Source organism: Dama dama, chromosome 22, assembly GCF_033118175.1.
Source record: "Dama dama isolate Ldn47 chromosome 22, ASM3311817v1, whole genome shotgun sequence".
NCBI classification, from domain to species: Eukaryota; Metazoa; Chordata; class Mammalia; order Artiodactyla; family Cervidae; genus Dama; species Dama dama.
The window spans coordinates 52,544,353-52,560,370 of record NC_083702.1 but is presented as its reverse complement, the minus strand read 5'-3'; the positions used below and the strand labels follow the sequence as shown (position 1 = coordinate 52,560,370).

Genomic DNA, 16,018 nt, shown 5'->3' with positions numbered 1-16,018 from the left:
CATATAAAAAAAAAATCTTTATTTTACCCATACTCTTGAATGATAATTGAGATAAATGTAGAGTTTTATTCTCACCATTTTCCTTGTCACTTCAAAGACATTTCACTGTATTCTGACAAATTTAGTGCTGATGAAAAATTTTCTCTAAATCTAATTATAGAGCTCATTCATCTATAGAAAATCTTTTGGTTTTTGTATTTTTTAACATGTTTTCTTTGTCTTTGATGCTATAGTTTTCCACAGTGTGTTGGGATGAGTTTCTTATGTCTTTCTTCAATTCTAGAAAAACTTTAGCCACTATTACCTTGATGATCACATTTTGTCCATTTCCTCAGTTTTCTCCTTATTGAGGTCTTGTTTGACATTTGTTAGAGTTTCTCACTCTTTATTTCATGTATTTTAACAGCATTTACATGTTTTCCAACTTAAGGTGATTTGCTCAGACTTGTCTTCCAATTTACACTGTTTTCAGTTGTGTCTGTTGTGTCCATGCTGTTGTTTAATAATTTGTTTTGTGTGTGTATGTTTAAGTTCAATGACATTTTCCATTTAAAAATTTTATATCTTTCAAGAGAGTGAGAAATCAAGTCAGAGACTGAGAGAAAATATGTGAAAAAGACAAACCTGTTAAAAAACTGTTACCCAAAATATATAAGAACTCTTAAACCTTAACAATAAGAAAACAAACAACTTGATATAAAAATGGGCAAATGACTAGAACAGGTTTCTCACTATAGAAGATGTAAAGATGGCAAATAAGTATATTAAAATGTTTCACATTATGTATCATTTGGTTTTAATGTAAATTAAAACAATGAGATACCACTGCACAACTGTTAGAACGGCCAAAATGCAGAGCACTGACAACATCAGTTGTTGGTAAGGAAGGGGAACAATGTGAATTCTCATTGATTGATGGGAATGCAAAATGGTACTACAACTTTGGGACATAGTTTGGCAAGTTCTTACAAAAGTAAAAATACTCTGAGCATATGATCTAACCTTAATATTTACCCAAAGGAATTGAAAAGTTATGTCCACACAAAAAACTGCACACAGATGCTTGTAGCAACTTTATTCATAATCGCCAAAACTTGGAAGTAACCAAGACGTCCTTCAGTAAGTGAATGGATACATAAACTGTGGTACAGCCAGGAAATGGAATGTCATTCAGTGCTAAAAAGAAATGAGTTCCCAAACTAGGAAAAGACATGGAGGAAACATAATGATTAGGAGCAAGGGAGATGATTTAGGTGGAGCACAGAGAATTTTCAGGGCAGTGAAACTATTCTCTGTGTGTGTGCATACTCGGTCGCTCAGTTGTGTCCGACTCTTTGCGACCCCATGGACTGTAGACCACCAGGCTTCTCTGTCCGTGGGATTCTCCAGGCAAGTATACTGGAGTGGGTTGCTGTGCCCTCCTCCAGGGGAATCTTTCCAACCCAGAGATCAAACCCGCTTCTCTTAAGTCTCCTGCATTGGCAGCGGGTTCTTGACCACTAGTGCCACCTGGGAAATCAGAAACTATTCTGTTTGATCCTATAATGGTGGATACATGTCATCGTATATTTTTCAAAACCCATAGTATGTGCAGCATCAAGAGTAAACTCTCATATAAATTATGGGCAATAATGATGTGTCGTTGTGGGTTCATTGATTGTAACAAATGTACCACGCTGGTGCGGGATGTTGATAATGTGGGAAGCTTGTCCGTGTGTATGTGTGAGCAGAAATTTTTATTCGACATAATAAGAGGTTTCAGGCTAAGAGGTGCAGGGCTGTGCTGCTACTCAAAAATGTACCCAAATATCCAGGTCTATTAGGTCTTCCTGCTCCATAATTTTTTGTCCTCATTTCCCAAGATGGGTATGTGCTTCGAAGCATCATGCAAGCATTCCAGACGTGAAAATGGGTGAAAGTCAAAAGGGCCTTCTGTCAGTGAGGTTTTCTTTTTACTCAGGGGAAAAATGTCTCCCCGGGAACTTCTGCTTTAGTCTCCTTGTCCAGGAGAGTGTCACATGGCCTCCTGTTGCTCTGAGAGGAGCTGGAAGAGTACTTCTTTTTCTAGCTTCCTTAGCAGAGGAAGGAAAGTAAAAGGGAGGTTAAGGAAGTCAATCTACAGTATTTTCTGCAACTGCCTTGCACAACATTAGATTTCTTTAAGTATTTTGAAATACTGATATGTAGGTTCTTTTTGAGTGGATTTTTTTTTTTTTTATTTTAGATTTTCGTTTTGGGCCTTCATTGCAATGTACAGGCTTTCTCTAGTTGTGGTGTGTGGGCTTCTCATATGGTGCAAAGCCTTCTCCTGTGGAGCCCAGGTTTCCCTAGTTGCACTGTGCTGGCTTTTCCAGTTGCCACACATGGGTTTAGTTGCCCCACAGAATGTGGGATCTTAGTTCCCTGATTAGGGATTGAACTCACGTCCCCTGCATTGGAAGGCAGATTTTTAACCACTGGGCCACCAAGAAGTCCTAAGTTGGGGGGGGGTGGGCGCGCAGGGGCGGTGTTTTATCTTTCTTTCTCTCTCTCTCTGTGAAATCACTCCTCCTTGTCAATGGCCTCAATCTGTTCCCCAGCCTACAACTTAGAGAAGTAGGTCTTCGAGTGTTGGGACAAGATTCTATGTTGTGGTATTACTGCAGTCTTCACTTACCCGTCACCAAGCTTGGATGGCTGTTTAAATGTTTGTACCAAAGTTATGTCTGTGCCCTCTTTCTTCCCTTGACCCTAAACATCCTATAAGCCTAGCACACTAGACAGCAGTTGCCAGCAAACTTTTTTGGAATAACGATTATATTATGAGTTGAAGTCTAACTTTAGTTCCTCCTTTCACACAGTGCTTTTTTCTCCATCTTGGCCTTCAGGTGCCACACTTCCGGTCACTGTTACCTGTTTCTAGACCCAGAACCGGTATATCTGTTTATTATTCAGTGTTATTGTTCCATTTCAAGTTCTCTGAAATGCTTTTCTTGTTTAAAAACATTTTTTAAATTACTTTTTTGCCACACTGCATGGCATGAGGGATCTTCTTTCCCCAACCAAAGACTGAACCCTCACCCCCTGCAGAGGAAGTACAGAGTCTTAACCAATAGACCACTAGGGAAGTCCTGCTTTCCTTTGTTAAATATACAGTTTAACCACATCTCTTTGGTTTTTCTCTTCTTGTATTTTGACCAGCATGTCGATCTGTCTGAAACACTGTGTTAATGTGTGAACTAACCAAACCAACTGTGACTTAAAGTTCTTGATCACAAAACTCTTTTGTATGGTTTTCCGCTTGTTTGTGCAATGAAATTGTCCTAGTACATTTATGAGATATTTAAAGGTGCAGACAGTGTGCTTTTATATTCCTTAAGAGGCTTAATGGTGCTCAGTGCTGTACTGTAAAGATAGATGTGTAGAGGTGAGTCATTGGAATTATGGGTAATAGAATATTGGGCTCTTGTTAACTCTATTGAGGGTTTTAGAGAAGTTCCAAAATATCTCAATAGTCACCTGACCTAGTGATTTAAAGAAGCAACTGTGGAATCAGAGAGACCTGAGTATAAAGTCTTGTTCTGCTATTATTAGCCAGTATGAATGTGGAAAAGTTTCTAAAATTCTCTAAACTTCTGATTCCTCACCTAAAAGAAAATGGATCTAATAATAGTACTGACCTCATAGAATTGTGGCAGAAATAAATGAGGCACAAGTAAAGCTCTTAGCACAGTGCCTTGCATGTAGCAAATCAGTTTCAGAGGCTACCTGTTACTAATTTACTAGAATTAATAAATTAATAGTAATTTATTGATAACAGGTAATCTCTAATTTTCTGGCCATTCACAAAAAGTTAAATTATATTCTTTTCTAAATTTCTTTTTTCAGAATGTAGATCCAGTATAGCCAAGGTCAGCATGGCTAACCCAAGGTAACCAGCAAGTCAACTTTTAATTATAATCTGAGCCAACAGCACATGCCTTCTTTGTACTTTTGACTATTGACTATGACTTTATTGCAGGATTTTCTGAGAACTGCTACCCACCTAAGGTCAAATTCTTATCAGTGTTGTGCAATTAATAAGTCCCATGATCATCAAATTAGAAAGGACAGTTTTAATTTCTTTTAACTTATCAATCATTGTAGACTCTCTTCTCCCATCTCAGCTTTGCCAGTTATTTGGTTTCCAGCACTTTCTATTCTGTGTCATCTGAAAATGTTGGTCTGTCTGGTCAAGAAAAACAAGTCTTCACTGAGTTAAAAAAATTTAATTGCACTGAAACTGAAGATTTATGTCTTGCTTCTCCGCTGTACTCCCCCTCCAAAGTGTTCAAAGCCCCAGTTAGTCACCTCATGCACAAGCCATGCATTCTGATCAGAGTCATGCAGTAGGCTGCAGGACTTTGACCATGATGTCATCCCATAATTCTGAGCAACTTAAAGGAGCATTATTATGTAATTTGCCTCTAGATATCACAATAATACTTTACTAAGAAGCAGAAATAGCCATTTGTTTCTTTTCCCCCCCATCATAGTAGCTGTCATCAAAAAATCACAGTAGTTATGAAATAATTGGCAAGTTATTTCTGTCAAGTGTGAAAACTGAGTAGGCAATGCAAAATGAATCTTTTGGGGGAACTTTTTATTTATTTTTCAGTTAAAATATACGAAATGGTTTTGAATTGATTTTCAGAATAGAAAAAAACTAGCTAGGTACCTAATAAAGGGATAAAATAATTTCGCTATTTTTTTTGGACAGGTTTCCCTACTTCTGAATTGAATTAATCCTTTTGATTATTTTAACCAGTTACATCAGAAAACTTGCCTTTGCCATTCTGCCTTTACTCATTCCCTCCCCCACCCAACCGTGTGATGCCTCTCCATGTACAGACTAGGCTTTTTTAAAATGGTGCTGTCATCTGCTGCATTCGTCTGTTCAGTGGGTTTTTCAGATATATGTTTAACTTTTTGAATCCAATCCCAGTGTGGGGGGGGGGGGTGGGGGTGTTTCCAGCACACCAAGCAAAACCCCTGGGTGTCCTACAGTTCAACAGAATTCTGACACAGTCTACCTGGAGATGGCATCAGGCTCCACGAGTTCAGGGCTCAGTCCCACCAGACTGTCCTCCACTTCAGATGCCACTTGCAAGTCCAGCCTTCTCATGTACAGGTTGTAAATCCGGATTTCCCACGAGGCCCTCCTGGGGGTTGATTAATTTGCTAGAATACTTCATAGAACTCAGATAAATATTTTACTTATTGCATTACCAGTTTATCATAAAAGTCATTGGTTAAAATGGCTGTTCTTACCCCAGCCTTGGAAGCTCTAGTTCAGCACACCTGGAAGCAGCCCTGAGTGAATTTGAGCCTAGAATCTTCATGCAACCCTTTGAGAAACACTGTTGGTCATGGTGTCCATCAAGAGATTAGCCAAGGATAAACCAAGGATCATGCCCAGGGAGAGACGACTTGGTGGACTGTCAGCAGAGACACTCCTGGCCATTGCAGGAATGGGTGCCTCGGTAGTGAAGGGGGGATCCGGGTACCTCCACAAAGCAGTCCACCTCTTGAAATACCAGATCCTTTCACTTTTGCTCGTAAGTTCTCCTCATATGGGAACAGCTCCTGTCAGGATTCTGTTTTGCCTTTTATTCTGGGAAAATTTACAAGAGGAAGATTAGCGGGATGAAATCATAACCACCACCCCCCATCCTGCTTTAGCTAGTCTTGACACTATATCCAGCATGAACCGTCTCCCTCCTCTATCAGCCTTTCGAACTGAATTCCTCTCACTTTGCACTTTTGCAAGTCTAGGTGACTTACCTGGAAGGGTGACTCAGACCATCTTCTTTGAGTGGTCTGATCCTCTGGCCATAATGTCCTTCTCAGGCTTTGTCTGCTTTCCCCATCCATCTAATGACAAAATTGAATGAAGGAATCATGAGAGATGCCCTAGTGGATCAAGTAGATTGCCAAATCTGTTCTTCCTGGTCTCATTATATAACTGCAGTTCTTCCTCCTCTTTCTAATCAGGGTAATTATTCCTGACAGTGTGTTGATTCCTGTATTTGACTGCAGTTCTCTTGGTACAAGCATGCTGAAGTGACTAGGCAGCAGCCATAACTTAAAGTTTAGTGGGATTCAAGTCACATCCCCTGGTGGGAGCCTTCTGATTCTAGTAACAGACTCCTCTAGACACAAAGAACCTAATATCGGAGTGTTAGAAAGCACAGAATTCCGGGGAGGGGTCAGTGGGAATGACAGTGAGTGGGGCTGTTCCTTCTTCCACACCCTGGCTCTGAAATCTTGTATTCTATCTATTGGAAACATAGCACTATACAATAATTGATATTTTTGATTTAGGTTAGATACTATGATAATCAAATGCACCACCAGGAATTCTGGCCCTTGAGGGGGGTTTCTTTTTTTTTTTTTGGCTCTTTTCAGTTTATTGCATGAAGGAGTTACACTAGTCCAAGTTAAAAGCAGACCCCAAATGGTTACATTATACAAGCTGTGAGGTTTTTAAACTTGTGACAAGGGACAGAAGGGAAATTCTACTCATTGCAAGGAAATCCTCACTTAAGCTTCAGTGAGCCAAAAGCACTTAAAACCCATGAACCTTCAGCTGGTCGTCCTTAGCCAGTCCAATCTCTACCAGGAACTGGCATATGTTCTTGCGCTGGTCACCCTGTAGCTGAATTACTTCTCCATATTCTGGATGCTCAATTACAGTACCATTGCAGGCAAATTTCTTCTTAAACGCCTTCACTAGTTTCTTTTTATCGTAATCATCAGCGATCCCTTGGACAGTAGTAAGGGTCTTCCTGCCGTTTCTCTGTTGAATTCTTATATGGATATAATCCTCAGTGCCAGCAGGAAGCAGATCATCACCCTTACTTGCATCAGCAAAGGGGTCGAAAGAGTGGAGGTTCTGGATAGCGGACATACGATACGATTCCTTTTCCTCGGTGGAAACGGCCTGCGGAAGGCGGCGGCGGGAGAAGGCGGGCAGGGGGGACGGAGCGTCCGGAAGCGAGGGGGCTCAAGGGGGAGGCTGCTGAGTCCTCGGCGGCGGCTCAGTGACTGGGGCCGGGGGGTTTCTTTTATCACTGTCTTTTAGGACTACTCCTGAGTGGAGCTGTTATGCAATGGCAATCATTTTGGCTTGCACCCACATATAAAGTTGACCAAACCATGAACCTAGTTTGGCATTTTTTTCCCTCCATTACTTGGTCAAAAGGAACTCTCATGAAAGCATCATTGTGAGCTGAGGGAGAGGCATTGGAACAGTTGCTGCTGGCCATTCCTGGGAAACTATCAAGATGAGCCAGCAGCAGCCACACTTCCAGCAACTGGGGAGTCTAGAGTGATAAGCCATACATAGCATTCCCTCTGCCATCATTCTCACCAAATCTCTTCCTCCTTCATGCCTCTTCTTTTGGTGACACCATCATCCATCTATTTAGTGAAGTTGTGAAGTGGAAGTCATTCTTGACTCCTCCATAAATCTTGCCCCTCCATCCTAACTGCATTCAACCAACAATTGCTTTTTTTAAAATTATTTAAAAATTATTTTACTGTTATTTTTATTGGCGTATAGTTGCTTTACGGTGTTGTGTTGGTCCCTACTGTACCATGGCGTGACTCAGCTCTGTGGACACACATCGCCCCCCTCTTGGCCCTCCCTCGCATGCCCCACCCCGCGTCTCGGGCACCACAGGCCATCCAAGCTGAGCTTCCTGCACTAGGCAGCAGCTTCCCACCAGCTCTCTGTGTCACGCGGGACAGCGCACATGTATCAGTCTCAGTCTCCCCGTTCATCCCACCCTCCTCCCCCGGCCTGTGTCCACACTTCATTCCTTCCTTCTGCAGCTCTGTTCCTGTCCTGCAGATGGATTCATCTCTACCATTTTTCTAGGTTCCACATACATGCATTAGTAAGAGTCTATCATACAGAGTACAGTGAGTCAGAAAGAGAAAAGCAACCACTAATTATTGATTGCTGTTTCTCTAGATGTTTATAGACTCTGTCCCTTCTTCTCTGACTCTGGCTGAAGCAATTGGAATGTACAGATCTGAACTTAAAAAAACAACACTACATCCTCATTTTAAAAAGCAAATTAATGGGGGTGGGCAAGACAGGCAGTAGGAAAAATTTAGAAGATTAATGCAAGGAGAGAGATGGTAGAAGCTTGAAGTTTGTTACAAGTTGGAGTATAGGGAAGTAGCTAAAATACAGCAATATTAATAAGGCAGACTGGGCAGCCTGGGAGTGAGTGGTAGAGGAATGCAGAATGACTGACTGTTAGGTGTCAACTTGAACAAGGTGGAGAAGGAAAATAACACTTACTGAATTCTAGGCTCTGTGCTAATTATTTGCACATGTGATCATAGGCGATACTTGGAGACTTGTATTTCTTGTATTTCACTCATTTTAGGAATTAACTGGCTTGGCTTTGAATTTCTGCATCTAGCTATCTATCTGAAAAAGAAATGTTTAATTTGGCTGTGAATAAGTATCAGTCTTGGAGATAGCATTCTTTAGTCAACATACATTTTGATTTTTTCATTTTTTCTGTATCTGTAGAATCTAATAAGTACCTGGCACACAATAGACACACAATAATTATTTGCCGCACTGAGTTAAACCATTTTAAAAAACCATTGTTTAACTGAACTATTAAATAACTATTTACTAACTGAGACCATGGACCATTTGCCTGTACGAACCATACATAGGCTGTTAGGAAGCTGAACAGGCAATGTGATCAGGGTACCATTTGGTTCATATCCATCTCCACTTTCCACCATGTTTTCTGGGTTGGAATAAACTCTGAATGTCCAGAGTGGAATCTTAATAACAGCAAAACAGTCACTTAGATTGCTTGGAAATTAGCTTGGATAATTCATCATTGTAGAAGACTTGGTCAGAACAGGCAAAGAGAAATGGAATTTGGCTCCAAGAGTTCCTAATAATCTTCCTTAGTTTAATAACACTGCTTTAGTAGAGCCATGGAATGCTAGAATTGGAAAGGGCCTTAGAGACCATAAAATGCAATCTCTTCCTCTTACAAATGAGGACGCTGAGACCTGGTGAGGCTAAGAAAAGTTACCCAATGTTTCATAGCTACACAGTGATAGTGTGGGGCTCAGAAGCCAGTGCACTGTCTAGGTCAGGAAGCATAAACTGAATGACTAATGCATTTCAGACACTTTGCTACTTTCTTGCTACAGAAATGAATCCCCTGACTGCTAGTCTCTTATCTGATGGGAGAAAGACAGGTAATCAGATTTTAACACAACAGATTAAGTGGTAGAATATAGATGCAATCATATCAAATTGTTATCATTTGTTAAGCACTTACTAAAATCAGGAGTTGGCCAATGACTTTCTATAGCTTTGTTTATTTAATCTCCCCATGAACTGCTTTATCTATTAATTCCTTTCCACCTCCAGGCTCTGGACTGGAAATATACACTGAGAAGATTTCTTCAAACCAAAAATCCATGTTCAGGGTCCAGGCTGTTCCCTTTGACCCCAAGTCTGAAGATATGTACTGCCCAGATTGTGGGAGATCACCAGACCTTTCTCCCATGAATAAGGCCATAAGGGAATGATAAACAGCTCTGGGAACCTCTAACAGGCCAGTGTTAGGGGAAAGATCTGCAGTCATCCTAGCAGGTGGAGGGGCAGCTCGCCATGTCTATGATTTCTTTGGGGATCATATAGGAGCATTGTAAGACCAAAAGTTCACATTTAAAGCTATTAAAAGGCCTTTTAAGGTTTACAAGGCACACATTGGTTGGGGTTTCTGACACCCAAGCCATGAACACTGCTTTTACTGCTTCATGGGGATTGACTGCTGAAAAGCTATGACAGCAGCAGTTTACAATTTGACAGTTCCCTAAATACATCATTGCCATGTCCTAAAATGCTTTACAGGAAGGCTGGGCAAATTGGCTGTTAAAATCAAGGAATGTCCATGAACACAGAATCAAAAAGCCAACATTTACTCTGCGATTTTTACTGATCCACATGGGGAAAATGTCTTCCCTGTATCCTCAGCCATTCCACTGAACTGATGTCATCTCAAACAAGAAGGTCTCAAGAGGTTGCTGCATAACGGTTTGCATAATTTTAGCGCTTATCTCCCTAAAACTTTTGCTACCAACACAAGAAATTTATTACATAATTAGCTAAAATGAGTAGCATCTTTAAGAACTTTTATTGTAAGTTCTCCCCTTTGTCACTTGATCATTTATTGTTTCAGTTCAGTCGCTCAGTCATGTCTGACTCTTTGTGACCCCATGAACCGAAGCACACCAGGCTTCCCTGTCCATCATCACCATTTATTGTTTACTAAGCACTATATTGGGGCTCTTCAGGTGGCCCTAGGGGTAAAGAACCTACCTGCAATGCAGGAGACATAAGAGACATGAGTTTAATCCCTCAGTCAGGAAGATCCTCTGGAGGAGAACATGGCAGCCCACTCCAGTGGTCTTGCCTGGAGAATCCCATGGATCAAGCAGCCTGTCAGGCTACAGTTCATAGGGTCGCACAGAGTCAGACATGACTGAAGTGACTTAACACACCCACACACAAGCACTATTCTAGACCCTGGAGAGAAGAAGCAAAGAAAAAATAGTCGTAGTTCCTAACTAGACGGTACTTAGATTCTACTTATGAAGATGAGTGGTGGTGGAAAACAGTGATTCTGGTAGTAAGTAAGGTAATGAAGAAGAGAGAAAGGAGGGTAATGGGGTAAAGAGAAGTGTGCCTGTGAACGTATGTGGGGCAAGTGGTGGTGGTGGGCTTAGCGGAAGCAATTAGGGAAGACCTCTCAGTGATGGAGAGTCTAATTCAGAGGAGGGCACAGCTCTGTGAGGTCTGGGGCAGAGCACTTCGATTAGAAGGAACAGCAAGTGCAAAGGCCCTGAGGCTAGAAGCAGGAAAGCATCCTTTGACTTTTAGTTTTAAGGTTGTGGGTTCTTTTTCAGCAATAAATATTTTGAAGTTCTGAAAATATATTTTGGTATAAATCTGACATCTGGAAAGAACTCATATATAAGTAGAAACCAGACCAGAGTAGCTGAGATGTGATAGTGGCGCATGGGGGAGGTGGGGCTAAAGGGCAGTTACGAGAGGATCAGCCACAGCTGCATCATAAGGCTGTCTAAGGAATCAGGATGTCACTCTTGTTTCGCTCAGAAGACATTGGAGGACCTGAGCAAAGAAGACATTGACTTGTTTAATAAAAATCATACGGTTGCTATGTGGATGGTGTGGGGTGACAAGGGCAGGTCAGGGAGGCCATTGAAAAGGCAGGTGAAGGTCTTCAAGTAAGAGATAATGTGAGGTTGGGGTTAGTAGATGCAGACTATTACACATAGAATGGACAAACAACAAGGTCCTACTGTGTAGCCCAGAGGACTATATTCAATATCCTGGGGTTAGACCATAATGAAAAAGAATATAAAAATGAACGTATGTGTGTGTGTAACTGAGTCACTCTGCTGTACAGTGTTATAAGTCAATTGCACGCTCGCTCAGTCACTCAGTCCTGTCTCTTTGTGACCCTACAGACCGTAGCCTGCCAGGCTCCTCTGTCCATGGGATTTCCAAGGCAAGAATACTGGGGTGGGTTGCTATTTCCTTCTCCAGAGGATCTTCCTGACCCAGGGATTGAACCTTCGTCTCCTGTGTCTCCAGCATTGGCAGGCAGATTCTTTATCACAGAGCCACCTGGCAAGCCCTATAAATCAACTATACTTCAATTAAGAAATGATATCTGGAAGTTAGTCATGAGTTGTAGAACACATCATTTGGTTTTAATAATAATTCAAATATATTGAACTATATATACACTTTAAAAGGGGGAGTTGTATGGCATGTGAATATCTCAATAAAACTATTATATTAATAAAAATAAGAGTTCAAATACTAAAAATAAAGGTTAATAATAATCCTTTAATAAATAAATAACAATTACTTCCTCATTGCAGCTGTCCCTGACACTGCCTTTCCCTCCCTCTCCCCCACCAGCAGATAAAACCAATCCCTTCCAAGTGTTCATGAAGCACTTTGCAGGTGCCGCTCTTGGGAACTTATCAGTTGAGTCATGATTAGCGATAAGTTTACTTGCATGTCTCCATGTAATTTACAAGTTATTATAAGACAAAGATGTGTCTTATCTGTCTGGGTCTCCTTAACACTTAGTTGTGGACCTGATTTATAACAGGTGCTCAATAAATATCTTAAAGTAATAAATGTGTGGATAAATGAATGAATAAATGTAGTGACACCGTGTTCAGTATTCTACAAACATGATCCTATAGCTGATTTTAATGCACATACTTTGTAGACTGTCCCAGATTATTGTGGCAAGTCTTTTATTAACTTACTGATTTAATTAATGCAGAATGAGAAGGTGGCAATATAAAGCGGTTGGGTATGTATGTTTCCTAAAGATATCATTTTGTCTGAGGGATAATTTTGTAAGCTGAATTTTAAATCTCTGATTTATGGGGTAACATAAATGTTATGTATAAAGTTATGGATCATCAAAGCAGAACATACTCATCTAAGTAGCTGCTGTCCCAATGCCAGCAATTATTCTGGAATCCTAAAATGCATCCCTGTGTCGCATCCTTGTGAAACCCAAGGTGGACTCTCAGGTGAATGGGTAGCCCAGTGTTGGAAGTGAGTAAGATGCAAACCCAGAATTCTCAAAATCTCCAACTGTCTCCAGTCATTTTTAGAAATAGGGATGCTGGCCACATTCATGCCTTGTTGTAATTCTGATCATTCTTGACAGTGTTTAAAAAATAAAACTTTTCATAGTGTAAAACTCCCACATCTCTATTCTCAACAGTAAAAGAAAAAAAAAAAAAAATCTCATGGGTTGGATTTAAGCAATTCTAGATGAGAGTGGGTTTCCCCGGACATGTGTTCCTGTGCAAACCACTTCACAGTGCTCAGATTCATTGCTTCACCTGTAAAGTGAGAATAATAATGGCTACTTTATAAATGTCAGAGAGGGTTAAAAAAAAATGTGTGGAAAACACTTTGGCTATTGCCTGGCTCTTGAGAGATAGCTAGTGAGTGTCCATCTCCCTGCCCTGCCCTCAACACCGCATATTGTGGAAATCTCTCCACACACCTCCGGGCGTAAGCATTCCCCGTGTCCTCAGTTGCCTCTTCCCCTAGAGCCTGAGAGACCGTGTAGGTTCATGAAAAGGCAGTGGACTAGAAGTGGAGACATTGGACTTGTAGTTCTGACTCTGCTGCTAACCAGCTCTGAAACATTGAATAATTCACTTTGTAAAGTGAAAGTCGCTCAGATGTGTCCAACTCTTTGTGATCCCATGGACTATACAGTCCATGGAATTCTCCAGGCCAGAATACTGGATTGGGTAGCCATTCCCTTCTTCAGGGGATCTTCCTAACCCAGGAATCGAACTGGGGTCTCCTGCATTGCAGGTGGATTCTTTACCAGCTGAGCTACCAGGGAAGCCCAAGAATACTGGAGTGGGTAGCCTGTCCCTTCTCCAGGGGATCTTCCCAACCCAGGAATCAAACTGGGGTCTCCTGCATTGCAGGTGGATTCTTTACCAGCTGAGCTACCAGGGAAGCCCGATTCACTATATATTTATTTCCTTATTTGTAAAAGAAAAAACAAAGTGTATTGGTGATGGACGGAAAGTAAATTTTTGGTGCTGAGCTCCTTGTAGGGTCTGTGGAACTAGAAATGCAAAATTGTATATATGAAACTTATATGATGTTATCGCTCAGTGTTACCTCAATTTAAAAATTATTTTTAAAATAAGTTTATTTTAAAATTAATCAATTAATTAGAATTAATTCTAAGGCCTCCTCCTTGATCTTAATAAGTGCATTTATGACTACAGTGTCTAACAGAACTAGGCAGCAAAATTTCACTGGAAGTTGTTGCCATTCATTTGCTGATGTTCTTCACTGAGGAAATTCCTTAAGAAACTAAACAAAGCAAAACAGAAACAACAGAAATTTTTTTTTTTCCTTATTGACCATTAAATTTTGTGGTTCAGCTAAGTAGGTTTCCCTTTGCCTAAGTATACCTGCAGGCACAGACATATTTATTAACAATTTGAAGTCATACTAAGACTGGATTAGGACTGGCACAGTTGCTGACACTAAGTAACCGGCACTGATAACATCTAAGGGCAGGGCGAGTCCTTGAAATCCAGTTGTGATTCATTCAGATGCCTTGTCAGTGTGCTGATAATGGCAGGGAGAAAATTAAAATCAAGAATTTGTTCATATTTAGTTACCCAGGGAATTTTTTTTCTTTCTTAATATATTGTGGCTGTAAAACTTGTGGAGAAAATAAAATCCTGCTTTTGTTTTTAATTTTTCTTCTTTTTTATTGAGGTGTAGTTGATTCATAAAATCTGGGTTTCAATGTATGGCAAAAACCACTACAATATTGTAAAGTAATTAGCCTCCAACTAATAAAAATAAATGAAAAAAAATTACTAGAATTAGAAGCAGTAAGTTGAATTCAGGAAGTTATTGAAAATAAGGTCAATATATAGAATTAATTATATTTCTGTACTTCAGATACAAACCAACTGGAAAATGAAAAAATTTTAAAGATATTATTTGGAGAGCATGAAATCAGCAGTCCCCAACCTTTTTGTCATCAGGAACTGGTTTTGTGGAAGACAGGTTTTTCACAGACAGGGTGGAAAATGTTTCAGTGGATTGGTACCAGTCTGTGGCCCAGGGGTTGGAGACCCTTGCATTAAACAACATCAGATGTCTAGAAATAAATCTAGCAAAAGATGTGCAAATATTTTTAAGAGATTTTAGAGAAGACCTAACAAAGTAGAGGGATATGTTATATTCACAGGCAGATAAGTAGGTAAAAGGAACACAAAAGGAAGCTCCAGACCAAGACCCACACATACATTGCCGTGAAAGTGAAAGTGAAATTGCTCAGTCGTACAAGCCCACCAGGCTCCTCTGTCCATGGGATTCTCCAGGCAAGAATACTGGAATGGGTTGCCATTTCCTTCTCCAAAATGTAAGTACTGCATATAGTGCAGAAAGCTATCTTTCAATAACTGTCAGTGAACCAACTGGCTATACACATGGAACAACTAAATCTTGACTTCTCCACCTCACCCTATATACAGATATCAATTCCAGTTAAAATGTGTATCTAATTATTAAGGATAAAGTATGGAAAAAAGAAAAAGAATGAGAAAGACTAGAGATCTCTTCAAGAAAGTTGGAAATATCAAGGGAAGATTTCATGCAAAGATGGGCACAATAAAGGACAGAAACAGCAAGGACCTAAGAGAAGCAGAAGAGATGAAGAAGAGATGGCAAGAATACACAGAAAAACTTTACAAAAAGATCTTAATGACCCGGATAACCACGATGGTGTGATCACTCATGTAGAGCCAGACATCCTGGAGTGTGAAGTCAGTGGGCCTTAGAAAGCATTACTGCAAGCAAAGCTAATAGAGGTAATGAAATTCCAACTGAGCTAAAAGATGATAACTGTTAAAATGCTGCACTCAATATGGCAGCAAATTTGGGAAACTTAGCAGTGGCCACAGGACTGCAAAAGGTCAATTTTTATTCCAGTCCTAAAGAAAGGCAATGCCAAATAATGTTCAAACTACCATACAATTGCTGTCATGTCACATTCTAGCAAGGTAATGCTCAAAATCCTTCAAGCTAGACTTCAGCAGTATGTGAACCGAGAACTTTAGAGGTACAAGCTGGGTCTGGAAAACTGTGTCAGAGATCCAATTAGGAGGCTAGAAGAGCTCCAGAATTTGGACTCTTATCACAAACTATAGTAACAGAAAAGACAGAGGAACCAGAGATCAAATTGCCAACATCTGTTGGATCATAGAGAAAGCAAGGAAATTCCAGAAAAACATCTACTTCTGCCTCATTGACTGTGCTAAGGCCTTTGACTGTGTGGATCACAACAAACTGTGGAAATTTTTTAAATAGATGGGAATACCGAATAACCTTATC

General features: G+C 40.4%; 1 protein-coding gene across 1 annotated transcript; it reads right to left on the bottom strand.

Annotated features, from left to right (window-relative positions):
- Window positions 1-6,397: 6,397 nt before the first annotated feature.
- On the bottom strand, window positions 6,398-7,060 carry LOC133043358 (eukaryotic translation initiation factor 1). Its single transcript, XM_061124168.1, has one exon. It carries the CDS (start codon window positions 6,926-6,928, stop codon window positions 6,587-6,589), a length of 342 nt encoding a protein of 113 aa, XP_060980151.1. The 5' UTR covers window positions 6,929-7,060; the 3' UTR covers window positions 6,398-6,586.
- Between the last annotated feature and the right edge of the window lie 8,958 nt (window positions 7,061-16,018).

Excerpts from the sequence above, each read along its gene's own strand:
- LOC133043358 (XM_061124168.1), bottom strand. The coding sequence starts at position 6,928 with ATGTCCGCTATCCAGAACCTCCACTCTTTCGACCCCTTTGCTGATGCA.